The sequence below is a fragment of the Aphis gossypii genome, chromosome 2, assembly GCF_020184175.1.
Source record: "Aphis gossypii isolate Hap1 chromosome 2, ASM2018417v2, whole genome shotgun sequence".
In the NCBI taxonomy this organism is placed as follows: domain Eukaryota; kingdom Metazoa; phylum Arthropoda; class Insecta; order Hemiptera; family Aphididae; genus Aphis; species Aphis gossypii.
In genome coordinates this window covers 74,694,890-74,710,678 of record NC_065531.1, presented here as the reverse complement: position 1 = coordinate 74,710,678, position 15,789 = coordinate 74,694,890, and the positions used below count along the sequence as shown (strand labels likewise).

The window sequence follows — 15,789 nt, the reverse complement described above, 5'->3', positions numbered from 1 at the left end:
TAAATTGCCAAATTACTCAAAGAGAAAATTTTAATTGTATTAGATGACAATAGAAGGTGAGCTGTTACCGTTCCATCAACAGGAACTTAAAGTCGGCGGGGACGGTGAAGAGGATAGGATATTCTTCATATGGCCTACGACTATTGTTCACAAAATTACTTCACAGTCACCGCTGTATATGCTTTCTGCTGCCGATTTCTTACAAGAAAAGTTTGAAATTGTCGTTGTCCTAGAAGGTAACTTTACTATTATTAAGACAAATAAAACCAGCAAAAGATAAAAATTTTTTGACTCGTAATTACTCAAATTTCGGAATTTCGGGCACAGCATTTTTTGTTAGTTTTTGTACAAAGATAATATTTAATAAATAAAAAATATATATTTCCTATTTATAGAACAGTTAGGTTAATAATTAAAAATTTAAATCATTAAAATGTATATACATCTAACATCTTCAACTACTATACATATTAAATTTTTGTTTTATTAAGCCTTATACTTAAATTACTTTATTTTAGTTTTAATTTATAATATTATTGATTTTATTGTAAATTTTAACTAGATTTCAACTCTGTACGTCTGAAACACGTTTGGTACTTAATCAGAAAACTCAATTAAATATAAAAATTTCAAAATTTATATTAAATAATATTTGCATAACAATATCTACTTATCTAATTACATATACCTAAGCATTGTATTTGAATTTAAGTCATTAAGATTTTTAACAAATCATTATAACTAAATGATGTATAACATTAATATAATCTATAATAAATTATTATAAATCAGAATTATGTTTATTTCAAAATATTAAAAATTAATTTACACAATATAATTTCAGTATATTATATTTATGGTTTTTCAATCACGATAAACAATTGTTTCTTTAAAGTACACAGATTATGATATTTTTTTAAATATTCATTTCATTTTACAGGAGTAATCGAGTCAACGGGAATGACGACACAAGCTAGGTCATCGTACCTACCAAATGAAATACTTTGGGGACATAGGTTTGATACATTAGTGTCATTCAAAAAAGAAACCGGTGAACACGAAGTGGATTATAGTTTATTCAATAATACTTATGTTGTAGACACTCCGCTTTGCAGTGCACACGATCTGAAAAAGCTCATTTCGCTTCGGGCCCATACTGGTAAAATTGACGATTCGTTTTTAGAAAAAAAGAAAAAAATTAACCTCTTCTTACAGCTTTTTAACGTACCCATAAACTAACGCAACATTATACACATTTTATAACATTATCGTTTTAAAACTATGAGCACCTACCTAAAATGTTTGTACATTTTATTTAAACATATCCACATATTTAAACATTCCAATAGAACAATTACGATAAGTAGAAGTTTTTATCACTATACCCATTATTTGTAAAAACAGTGGGTAGGCATAATACGACATCGAGAGAATAACATAAGTGTTATCTATGTTGATAAGACTATATTTATGTAGTCAAAATTAATTTTTAATTTTGATTTTAATAAATAACACTTGTTCGTGTTTAATCAAAATGATTTTGGGTATATAGCCATATAGATAACTGGTCTAATTATTAACTACATAAAATCATAAATTATTTTTAAAATGAAAACATTACCATACTTATAATTTAATTAGCGATAAGTAACTTAATCATAACTATTAATTGGTAATTTGCTTATAATATAATACATAATATGCTATACAAATACCTATGCATATTATATTTATTGATTTAACCAAAATATAATTTATAAAATTTAACTTTTAATCTTCACGCACTAAAACCTAATAATTCCATTACCTATACAAGTTGTTATAAAATAAACTATATTACTATACTTTGTATACTCTCAATAAAAGTTTTTTAAATTCTAGTAAGTTAAAATCATTGTATATTTTAATATTTCATTGCTATAATAAATTATATACTTTTATGTTTGTTTCTTATTAAAGTTATACGTTTTTTAAATTATTTGAAAAGTATTTTACTATAATATTTTTGTTTCAATTAATAAATAAATATTAAAATATTAAATATTAAAAACAATATACATTTTAAATAATATTTATTTTGTTATTATTTTTTTAGCTTCTAATTGTTAAGAATATGATATTGTTATTTGTTATTAATTCTAATATTTAACCAATTATTAATTATCTATATGACTATATATGATTTTTTAAATCAATTAGAAGTCACACATATTACATTTCCTATATATTTTGTAATAATAAATTATACCTATAATACTATTTATGTATTTCATTACTGGACTTTCATATTCTTGGAAATTGAACTTCCTTAAACTATAGTGGTAATTTTGTGTTAATGCATGATTTCATCTGAAAGAGAGCTAATATCGAGTATTCGATCCTTATTAGAACTGTCATTGTCGGTTTACTTTCAGAGATGCACCATATGCAACCCCTGGATCACTCTACCAACTACAGTGACCCATCGGACAGTACTTCTGGGTCTAGGACTTACAAGCCCCGTAGTGAACTACATGACAAGCAATTGTCTACCAGTGACCTGATGATGGCCCAACTGGAGCCGTTCCTCATAAAACCCGGCGAACTGCCCGGGCCAGAATCATTCCTGTGACGATTAATGATCTACAACGATCATTTTCTGCCGCCTATGCTGAACGCTGGAACCATCATCGTTTCGTAATAAGCAGAGGTATCCCAATCATCTTCCACTCCCAAAATTATTGTGATCTTCTTAGACGTTATTGATTATTATAATTTATTGTACTTTGGTTTTTAATAAAATTAGTTAATTTGATGTCATGGTTCTAATGTGATATTAGTAAGAAACGTAATTTCGTTTTATGCATATTATATTTGCAAACGAATTACTTATCTAGGTACTTTTAATGACTGGACGGTCCTTAATCCAATAATCCTTTTGGTAGTTATCACTTAGTATATTTTTTTATTTTACCACCAATACTCCTGATTATATTAATTTCTATTTTAAAAATATAACAGTTCAAATTTATAATGTTTTTAAAAAATTGTATAGTTAATTTTAGCTACTGAAATAAATCAATGATAAGGGCAAATAATTCTACAAATTAAAATGTAATTAAATTAATGTATTATAATAGTATCAAACCATTTTTAAAACTACTTAACTATATAAACATTTATTAATAGTATTACATTCTGTAAAGAAAATTTTGTCTTAATCAATGTAGATATAACACGACATGGCATACGAACAATAAATATACATCTGTGTATATTGTGTAATACATGTAAATTGTATGGTTTTTAAAATAATTATAAAATTATTATAAAGCCTTTCCCCAAAGATACTAAAAAAAAAATTAAAAAAAAAAAGAAGTCATTTTCTTTAAAAGTTACCTACACATATACGTTTGATTCGAGCACAGTCCAGTGTGTACTTATACTTGTTTTTTTTTTTTTAATAATAAATAAATATAATTATTTAATTTAAAAATCTGTAAAATTGAAAACAATACCTGAGTAAATATTAACTGTGCATTACAAAAATTGGATGATGCTAGATGAAAAGGGAGTCCAGTGACCACTTTATACGTTATTCAGTTTCATCAGCTTATAGTGTGAAAAATACTGAATAAAAGTCAAAAATATTACTTCGATATTCTGGTTCATAGCATTTTACACTTTTGTACATAACAATGAAGCTTATTAATTTAACATCGACTAAATTTTTTTCGACTTTATATTAAAATATATATACTTTATAACTTATCCCCATTACCTCAAATATGTCCCCAAAACCTTAAAATAATAAAAACAATTTTAAGTGTAAGAAAATCTATTGATGTTTTAAAGTACAAAATTATTATTTACAATATTTTACGCATTGTTAATAGTTTAGTGTTTTTTTTTTAAATAGTTCAATATGATGCGAACTATTAAAAATATATTTTGGTATGCAATCAATTACTAAATTCAGAGTAGAAAATATTATGACCCACGAAAAATGTAATAATTTTCCTCGTCGGTATTAATTGATTAACACTTAAATTTTACAAATTTATTATTATTTATATTTGTATAATATGTGTTTGTATGTGTTTTATACATTATACCAATTTTGACTGATTACATAATGAATTCCTATGTTTTAAATCAAAATCTATTAAAATTATTGAGTAATGAAGGCCAATGAACATTACATAATTGTATATAATTTATTTTAAATAAAAGACATAATTTAAATTTCCTGATGATTTTGTTTTATATAGTAGCTAATATAACTTATTATAACTTATAGTTTTACGTTTTACTGTGTAATACATGGCGATGGAATTTTGTACTATTGCAGCAGCTATGTTGGGATTAGACTTTTTTTTTATCTAGATAAATACCAAAAAATATAACATAACTAAAATGTACTTTTATAAAATACAGATAAAAAATAACTGAATTGATATTTATCTAGATAAAAATGAAAATAAAGAATTTCTTTATCTTGTTAAAAGATAAGGTACTATAGAAATTTAATCAAAACGTGTGGGATGTTATAGGCTTTCGGAATATTCAGCATATTTATAATAATTAAGTGGGTACTGACAAAAATTACTATAAAACAATGAAATTACCTGTTTTGTGTAGGAAATTTCACTTTGATTTCTAAAAATCTAAATATTAACCGAGTAGAAGCAATAAGCATTATAATCAATGGCTAATGAGCTTTCGACAACGTACGATATTATATTATATTATAGCTCCCGCCTTTGTGCCAAAAATAAATCTCCAATAATTTATAAAATAATCTTAACACCCCAATGTCTTATCATACATTTTCAGATTTTCTTAAAACTTAAGCACTTCGCATAGGTTAGGAATCTAATTTAGCCATAGGTTGCTATAGTTGCATCCTGCGGTAAAAAAAAATGTTTTAATTAATTTTTACCCAAATGTTTTTTAGCTCAGGTACATACGAGTCGTGGCCAACGTTTTCCTTACGATTACGGATCTAAATGGAATTAAAAATACGTATTATTTTATCTTTGACTGGCAATTTTGTTTAGTAATGAATTCAAAAATGATGTGTAATAATACTACTTAACGTAAACATTAATTATTTTCTTGATAAGCTTTGCTTACTGGTAAAGAAATCGACCAGAACTTGCCTCTAGTCCTATTTCTATAGAATTTAGATACTAATTTATTTATATGAACTGCAATTTATATTTCTACAATCCTCCTAATTGGTTAGTTGGCGCTATCTAGCGGCCAATAAATGTTGACAGTTACGACAATTCACAATTAAACACACGAGCGAGCCACAATAATGAAACCTCGAAAACTAATGTTAAAAATTTAAATATTAATACTAATTATTAATTTAAATTACGTTGTATAATAATATTATATGTGTAAATAATAGTTAATATGAATTGTCAAAATTTAATAATGTGATCTTAAAAATAATGATTAGCTTCTGTGATCGCAAGAATTAGTATAATATATTACATATTTTAGTACAAAACAATATTATTGCAATAACAATACATAATACATTCCTGGATAAAATCTAATTATAAATTGCAGTTATTATTTTTAAATGACTCGGTAGATAGTAAAATACCATACTGTGTAGAGCAATGATATCTTATAAGCTATACTAATATAGTATAATACATTAATACTATAATAAAGTCGTTACTTGTTATATCATGATAGCCGATAGGTATGTAATAATTCCTATGGTGTATTATCTGTATTGCTGTAAATATCACCTTTCAATTTAATAATAATGTACAAGGTTTATTCCCAACAATCCAAACAATATATTTATAATATTTTTACTTAAATATTCTAATCTGATCATACTACAATACTAGTTTTAAATTTAATCGATTTTGGAAATTTTATTATATTTATAATGTTTTTTTCAAATCAGAAAAATATAGTCATAATTTATTTTTCAATTGTTTAAAATTTAACAAAATCAGTAGAACATACAAGTTATTTATTTAGTTAAAAATCCATGAAATTTTCAATTTTCATACTTTGGTCTGAAAAAAGTAATACCAAGAATTATCAAAAGTTTTTTTTTTTTATCAGGAATTACAAAAAAAAAAATATTTGAATTCAGTAATGTAGTAAATCGTGATACAAGTGACTAGCGATTGAAATAATAATTTATAAATTAAAATACAAAAATAACATAATTGGGACTTGCGTAGTTGCATATTCTTAAAACATAATAGCTTAACAATAATAATTATACACAACTATGTTAGTTTAAAAATAAAAAATCTAACTATTCTATAAGCCAACACAAAACCTATTATACCTAGGTACTCATTAATAATCTAATTTGCTAATTATATTAAAATTTACAATAGAATGAATTTAACTGAAAACATGAACTCTGAAAATTAAAAAGGATTTTACTACAAAATGTAAAAAAATCACTCTTTTTTGGTTTCACAAATCCAAATACCAATAATTTAGTTCAACTAAATAGTATTAAAATTTATTTGCTATGTATACTTGTAAGTATACGAAGTTTCAAAAAGAAGCGACTTAATGTTTCACAAACTCAAAACTCAATAATACTAATCCGTTTAACTTAGCGTATAATAATTTAAATATTTGTAATATTGTTAAAAATAAAAATTATAAATGCAACTAACCACATACGGGTATTAAATATTTAAAACGTTGTACACGACGTATACTTAACTAAGCGAATGATGATTCGCCAAGCATGTTTATCGCAATTTTTATTTTAATAATGAATTTATAAAATATCTGACATTTTTCTAAATATACTTAAATACAGTATTTTAAAATTATTGACATTTTTTGTACTACAAAAGTGTTCTATGACAAAATAATAAAGTTCTTTTTTTTTCAAATGAGCACCCCTTTCATTTACGCAAGGAATAGTCAGTACTTAGTATAAAACGTACAATTTTCTGAACATTTTGACGTAGCTGAAGATGCACTTAATACAAAATACAAACAAAAATTTTAAACAAGATATAATACTAAGTATAGGATTTATTATACTGGACTATTTTTATAAGTTATAACTATAAATATTAATGGATTAATAATGGATTAATTTTTAAACCACTATATAGGTATGTAGCCATCACATTCCTTCCATAAATTCATCACCATAATATTATTGTAGACCTTTTGGCTTTTATCCTAAGTAAACAATCTCAAAAAATGCTATTTTAAATTTTGATTCTGATATGTGTTAACATTTGTAGAAAAATATATCGGTTAAATAATTTATACTTTATAGTGGTAAAGAGGGGTTGTCATTGAAAAAAAAGGTGGAGTATAGTTAGTGAATTTACTTGATTAAGTACATTTACAATGATATGTTTTTTTCTGCTGTCGCTTTTAGAGACAGAAAAAATATTTTAATTTTCAACTTTGGGAATGGTTTCAAGTAGTAAATGGTATCTAATTGGTACTTAGAGAGTCAAAAGTAAGTAAATTAGCAAAACCTGTATACAACAAAATCATTTTTACTAATTTTGTTGTAATTCAAAATCAAATACTGAAATATCCGTAAATACCTGAAATTATTACCAAATATTTATGACATCATTTTAAATACATGTTTAAATCTTCAAAACATTTTCACTCTTTTTGAACTACCCATTTATTGGAATGAGAAATTTTCGATATATTTTTTTCTTTTTCTATCAAGTCCAATAAAAAATTATTCTATTAGCTTGATAAAAATTCTTTAAAATTTAATGTAAGATCTCATACAAATTATTTTTGTATCTGTAAAAAAAATTATAGATATAGGTACATAAACATATTATTTTTTTTTATGCATTTGAAGTTTTAAAGATTGTAGTTCAAATGTAGATGCAATCACATATTTTAACAATAAATTACAATGTTATTTATTTTATTATAATTTAAAAATATTATTTGCGGCGATTTAAAACAGTTAAAACTTTTATGAGTGTAATGAATTTTACTATAATACGCGACAATATTTTCAAAATATGTAAATTAATCTTAAGATATTATCTATTTATACGACGCACCTATACTCACTCTGTTTTATGGTAAGGCGGTATTAACTCAAAAATGATTAAAATAATAACCATAATATTATATGGTAATATGGTATATATATAATACATTATTATAATACTAACAATACAATAAATGCAATGTTTTTGAAAAATATAAATTAACCTACTGCACCAATGCTACCAAGTACCAATAGTACCTAATACATACTAATGATTTTTATATCTGTACAACAGAACGGTACCAACTTATCAATCTTCTTCTTATTTAATTATCTCATATCTGTTAAAGCTTAACAGTCAACAGAGATATCTTTTTAGCCCACTTTAAGATTAGAAATCTAATATTATACAAGTTAGGTATAACATATATTATATTTTAAACGAAATAACAATATTTATAAATAAATAATAAATATAATTTTTGCCTAAAAATTAGTAAATTGTTCCCGTTATTATTCGTACTTTCGTAGATGTGTGTTAGAGTGAAGTTGGGTAAGTAAGTATAGATTTGTCATACTACAATGTACTTTGAACATTCATCAATTATATACGTAGTCACGTAGATACCTATATTATTAATACATTAATACATAATATATTATTAAGTATTCTCTGGAATATTAATCAACACTGTAATATTTGTATTAATACCTACCATAAAATATATAATCACTAGACACTATTACTGAAGCCCAAATATCTGCATAAAATGAATAAATTAGTTCAGTTGAACGTTTAAACTTGTTTACTAAACCTAAATATTACTAAACTATCAGTATAATTTTCATTAATAAATATATAGATACCTACTTAAGTTTTTAAGTGCTGATTTTTAACAATTCATTTTATTTACCCAAGTTCTATTAGCTAATAAAATATATTATAAATTATACAAAAAGTCACATAGTTAATTTTAATTTAAAAATCGAAGTTGTTTATAGTTTTATGTAGTAATACAATTATACAGTAGGTATAAAATAAATCACAAATTGGTTAACCTTTCTATAAATTATTACATTATAAGTTTTTAGCCTAAGCCTTAAGCCAATTTCTAAACTATTAACACTATAAATTACATATTAACACCTAGTACAACACCAACTATAATCTTTCAAAAAAAAAAAAAAAAATAAAAAAGATACATGTAAATTCCGCCTGAAAATAAAAATATAATATTGAAAGTAGTAATATTTATAATAATAAAAACGTGTCAAAATATGATCATAAGCAATAATTACACATGTCATGTATATATAAAAAATAAAAAAATAAGATAAGTGGGTACCGCTCTGCTGTACATTAGGTACCGCGTGAATCACTAATATATATTATAGGAGAGTTAAATTTGAATCCAATGATAGGTATCATTGTATACGAAAAACGAAGATGATTTGTCAGCCTAGGATATAATTTCCAGTGGTTGGTGAAAAAGGTGGTTTATGTTTTAATGGCTTAAATACACCAAAATTTAAGTTCTTTTATAATTATTGTAAGCTAAACTTATGAAAAATCTTGTATTAAATTTTCAACTCTTAGCTACTTATGCAACATCGACACTTCAAAATAAAATTTTTCAGAAAAATTGAAAATTTCAGTTGTCTATAAATAGCTCAAAAAAAGTCAAAATATTTTGTTAAACCAGAAGCCAAAGGTCTATTTACTTTGGAAAATTTAAAATTATTTAATAATAACAATTTATTTCCACGTTCCGATTCAATAAATTGAACTGCCATTATAGATCGATATTCGATACGTGCGTATAAGACACTCTAAACGAAACTTAAGTGATCAAACAATTTATATTTTACAATACTTCTATCTGTGATATGACATGATTGACGATTATCATCTGATACGATTGTTTAGTGTACGTAAATTTGGAACTTCCAAAGTTCCAAATACTATTAACACGCCTAGTAGCGACAGTACGGTCGCGTCAACATGTCGTACAGTCACGGAACGCTTAGTTTAAAAATATTTATTTTCCGGACGGAATTTACAAATCCATTTTTGTAACTGTATATTTTTTCGGGTGGAATTTATATGTATATTTTTTTACCATAAATCTTATTTTTACCTGTTCATTTCGGGCAAAATTTACAATCTCCCGTATATAGTGTACTTTCAATCAATTTTGTTTGAAAAATTTAATTTCCCTAAAATAATTTACCGTATAGCACTGGAAATCAAATACCAAGCGACTAATTAGTAATTAGGTACTATTAATATTAAATATTTATACACCGTTGTCGAAGTAAAGAAACCGTGTCAACACCGTTGTAGTGGTCTCGACCGACCTGCAATATAGAAAGGTTGACAGCAAACGTGCCACCGGAAGATGGCCAGACACACTCAAGCGCGCTAAAACAACTGCAGTGTGTTGTTTTTATTAGCGCCATAAAGTCTGTGACAAACGCGTATATTTTGTACTTCGCATGAAAACCAGGTCACACCGTTCGTCTCATATACTCGTATTGCATTTGCCTGCAGGTATGTATAACACCTGTATGCAGTGTATTGATATTATTTTGTTGCCTTCGCCTAAAATATTATTGTCGTCTGCACTTCTGCAGCGCACGCGGCCATCAAAATTTTGGTTTTTATCGCTGTAGCCTAGAATATAATCGATTGAATAGTGAAAACACCTATACCTACGATTATATTATTATGAATATTTATCATTATTTTTTGCACGCGTAATACAATACAACTGCAAGAATTGATATTTTCTGACTTTATTCATATAAACTATAGGAGCCGGGGAAACTCGATCGCGGGTGTTTGGAAGCCGCCTTCGAGTTGGTCAAATGAAAACCGTTTCACTAGGTCGGTGAGGTTTGAGTCTATAAAAAAATATGAATGAGTGGATTTCCATTTCTGAAAGTCTAGCACCTCCAGCAGATTATCTCCTACAGGTGTAAAAGTTTATTCCGTCGCTTGCCCAGTGCTTTTTTGAACGTATAATGGACATCGAAGATTCGGTGTTGTTTTTTCCATGTGAATTTCCATCCAAGATCCATGGAAATATACATACTTACCAATGATTTACCTATACACCTAATAGTCAATCTAATGTTTGTTTGAAATTATTGTAATCCAATTATTTTTAAACTTTAAAATTTTTGGTCTTGCTAGACGATAAAATAAGAGCGATGGTTTCGATTTTGGTTAGGTTAGGTTTGGTAACTAAGTAATATTTACCATTTTACCAGCTATCATCATAAGATTAAAATCCATAGATTTTACAATTTTGATTTCAACAGAACTAAATATTTTAATGGTAAGGTCATTTTATTTTACTACATAATTACTATTTAAAAATCTTAGATATTTTATCTTTTTTTTATATTTAATTTGATTAAATATTTAGGTTTATGATTTAAGATTTATTATTTTTTTTTTAATTATAAATTGATGCGCGCAAAGTTAATTTACTACGTTTTAATTATAATAATTATAATATTTTAAATATAACAAAAAAACTAAGACTTGTTTATGTATAGGTATAGTTTCTTTTTGCAGTTAGTACACACACACACTCACATTAATATATAACGGCTTTTATAGTCACCCCCTCCTGAGTTTTCATATCCATGGAATTAATTTTAGTCGTATACTATGTTGTATGAAACTATAATGAAGATAGGTACATACATATAATTGGACCTCTATATAATGATTTTAAAAAATTAATAATTAATTTAAATTTTTTAATTTGTAAAAATCGTTTGATTATAATAAGTTGATACTAAACTAAAAATTACATCTACAAATACATACAAACCATTTATACATTATTATCATCATTATCACCTTTAGTACATCAAGTATATTAAATGGCATTCAAATTTGATTAAGAAACTCCAATATTTTCAGCAAAATAATTTGCTTAACAATTCACAGTAAAATCCCATTCTTGCCAATAATTTAAAAAAATATATAAACTAATATCTGCAAAGGATACTCTTTTATCTTTAGTAATGAACTTTAAAAAAATAGTATAGCAAATATAAGGATCTAAAAATACGTTCTTTTAAGTATTATTTACAGCACCTATAAAGTATAAGGTATGCATTTATAAGACGTGAAGAAAAGTTACTTAAATATTAAAATTAATAATATTATTATTAATATTAAAATTACATACATATTAAAATGTACCTACGTATATTTATCTCGGTATTCATCATAAAGGTATCTATACCCATCTATTACTATATTAGTTTTTAATTCTTTAATTATTTCTATTTCTATAACTGTTTTTAAATAATTTAAATGTTTTAAATTAAATTAGTTAAAACAATTATATGTTGATTATAACAATTTTATAAACTATCCAACCTTATAATAATTAATAGCATATAATATACGTGGCCATGTGGGACATTCATAACAATTTTCTCAGCCTATTATCTACCAAGATAACTGTTAATACATTCTTTGTCGGCAAATATTTTCTTAGTTCTTACTTATTAGTTATTATACTTCTTATAATATGCCTATATAAAGAAGCAAAATAATTTCCACCATTTAGTTTTTGAAGCGTAGCTAGATAAAATTGTAGCTGGACAATTATTTGTTCTTGATGTTTAAAGTAATTACTAATTTAATATTTTTGTTCAGTAATTAAAAATAATTATTTGATAACAACAATTTTCTATCGGAGATTAATTTAATCTTTGATTGTCTAGTTAAAAATATAATTTATATAAGATTATAAATTAAAATTATGTACTGTATATATTATTATACTATTTGAACTATGATAAATTATTAATATTAAAACATTGCTCATTGGTAAACTAATAAAATCGTGATCTTATATTTACTCTTTTGATTATTAAGTTAGAAATTAGAAAAATAGGAAAGTTCGGCTATTGCGATAATATTATTAGTCTTAGATTTATTTTATTAGAATTTGACATTTGTAGTAATATCTATTGGGTACTTGGTTATTATTTATTAATTATTGAAACATAAACTTCTAACTATATGTTACTTATTTTACTTCATAATAATTGTTATATTCAAATTATTCATTACATTATGACGAAAATTTCGTACTTTATTTTTTAAATACAAATTATTATTTTGATTAAAAAAAACCATGGGTCTGGAAATCAAAAATATTATAGTTATTTATCTAGAGCTCTTAAGACTAAGAAATGTGTTTAATTTTATAAAATATGTATTCATTGTACTTTTAATAACTGACCAAGGCAGTAATGTATAGATATGGGGGGGGGAGATTTTTTTTAATGTTTGATGCATTGACTTATTAAGCCCTTACTTTATGTTTAACCAATAAATTATATATCCCCTCCAGAACAAAATCATAACTACGCCACTGAACATTTTCTTATTTTTTTACTAACTACATAAAATATACTTTCATTATCTATAGCTAAAACATTATTATTTAATTACTTTGTTATAAAATAACTAAAAATATTCCAATACTTGAGTAGTTGAGTCTTAAGCTACTATAGTATTATAATTTATAAGTATTAAATATTTAATTCATATGAATCACCACACGTAATTATATTTTAATAGTATATTATGTACTTTATTATATATCTTTTTTATAGTAGTTATGATTGGTTAACTATCAACAGAAACGATTATCTAAAACTAATAAAACTTAATAATTATTATTAATTACACATCAGTATATAATATTTATATTTATTAGAACTTAAATTAAATTTATTATGATACTATGATGATTTAGAACAGATAATAATTTATAAATATACTTAACATCGGTACTCTAATAAAATAGATACACTTGTAAATGACACTTATGAATCGATTGTTTTCATAAAATCGACAGTAAAATATAACCCATTTCAAGTTGTAAAGTTCCTCGATTTCACTAGAAAATACTTTACATTATTTGATATAAACTATTGTAGTTATTGCAGCACACAAGTAGTAACAATAATTTATTTTAACAAAGAACTAGGCTTAAAAGTTATAAATTGTGAAAAAAAAAATGTATTTTTGTAAATGATAGGTAAGCTTTTATATAAACATATAGTTACATTATAAAAGATGAGTAACATTAGGTAATCTTAGTTAACTAATTTAAATAGCTGTAACCACATTAACTCTTCTTCTATAGAAACAAGTTAATTGAGTAGGTTTTTTTTTTCATTTTTAAGTAATTATAGTTGGTTTATAATAAATACTAGTACAGATTTCCACAAATTTATCGATTTAATTTAATAACAAATAAAAAATTTAGTATCTAAAAAAACGAGTAGTTTAAATTTAATATATTTTATTATTCATCTTCGTTATTAAATATTTACTCTAAAACAATAAATATTATTACTAAAAAAAATTCATACCTACGTACCTATTTATGAGAATTACTTGGTTATATCGTTCTAAAAACTAATTTATTTGTTGCACGTTTAATTGGACGTTAAAACAAAAATAGGGAAAAATGTTAGTGAACAATTCAGAACCCAAACATTACGTTGGTTAACACACACACATAACACATTCACAGTTTACTAAGCGCAGATCATCAATATTAATACATCAATATTTAGTACCTATATATAGTCATATAGATCAATGTACACTCGTTAATTTATATTAAAAATATTTCTGAATATATCATAATTTATTTAATCTCAGTAAATTATAATTAACAGCCACATAACACGATATGTAAAAGCCGATAGCTGTGCAATGAAATATTATAAAAAACATGGCAAAGTGCCCGAAAATATATCTTCAAATTCATTTTTCTAAGTTGTGCTGATACGTTGTGCTTCTAGATACATATAAGAACGTGTGGCAAAATGCCCATATTTTCTGCACCGTGCTCGAGCACACGGTTGATAGGCTCACGGGGTTTTGATGAACTGCGCCGATGATTGAGGGCAATTCTGCAATCCGTTATTACACATAAAAATAAACGTATCGTATACAACAAGTATTATCGTAAAAGATAATGTTATAATAATATCAATAAAATCTGACAAAAGAAAATTACAAAAATTATATAGGAAGTTCCTAAGTAAATTTCTCCGGTGTACACGTTTCCGACGATGTTATCAATAAATTAATATTATGTATACACGTAACTATGCGCTTCAAAGTCGATGGTAGTACGAAATAAAAGACGCGATAAAATTTTTTAAGAGAACTCTGAACTGCAAATGGTGGACTGCGCTATAGTAGTATATATGTATATTATAGAAATATAGTGTATTATAGGTACTCATATAATGATTAAACAGGTTTTTACCCCATCTCGTAAGTAATGATTTCGCAGAAAGATTGGCGTTTAAGTATATAGAGACGCATATACGGCAGGAACAAGGATAAAGAGGGGGAGTCACAATAACGGCAGGTAAAAAAAAAACGGGGCATATCATAGACATGTCGTGCCTGTGACATTTTCCAAGCGGTCGGTCATAAATCTACGGAGTTGAATTTCTATACAGTTGAAGCGACCGCGCGGTACGTTACTGTCGCTGATTACTGCCGGCTCGTAATAAATGTAATAGTTTTTTTTTCCTACACATATTCTCAGATTCTTTTACAGAACGATAGAATTCTATTCGATTCGTTGCCTTAAACAGAATTTTAACGAAAACTTCACAATATTATATACTTAGTCGTATTTCCAGTGATTTTATAAATATAGGTATTCATGGCTCATGCTGACATGTCTACTATGTCTGTGTATAATAAGAGTATTTATAATTTTTAACCTAAATAAGAATATTTTTCA

General features: G+C 25.3%; 1 protein-coding gene across 6 annotated transcripts in view; it reads left to right on the top strand.

Moving 5' to 3' along the window:
* LOC114123005 (G protein-activated inward rectifier potassium channel 3-like) overlaps positions 1–2,794 on the top strand; it is a 108,214-nt gene extending 105,420 nt beyond the window's left edge. For all 6 annotated transcript variants that reach the window (XM_050199143.1, XM_027985844.2, XM_027985843.2 and 3 more), the window contains 3 exons: positions 44–236; positions 941–1,159; positions 2,415–2,794. In XM_050199143.1, coding sequence (XP_050055100.1) covers positions 44–236; positions 941–1,159; positions 2,415–2,611 — 609 coding nt within the window. In that variant the 3' untranslated portion in view covers positions 2,612–2,794. The remainder of the gene's footprint in view (positions 1–43; positions 237–940; positions 1,160–2,414) is intronic.
* The last annotated feature ends 12,995 nt before the right edge of the window (positions 2,795–15,789 follow it).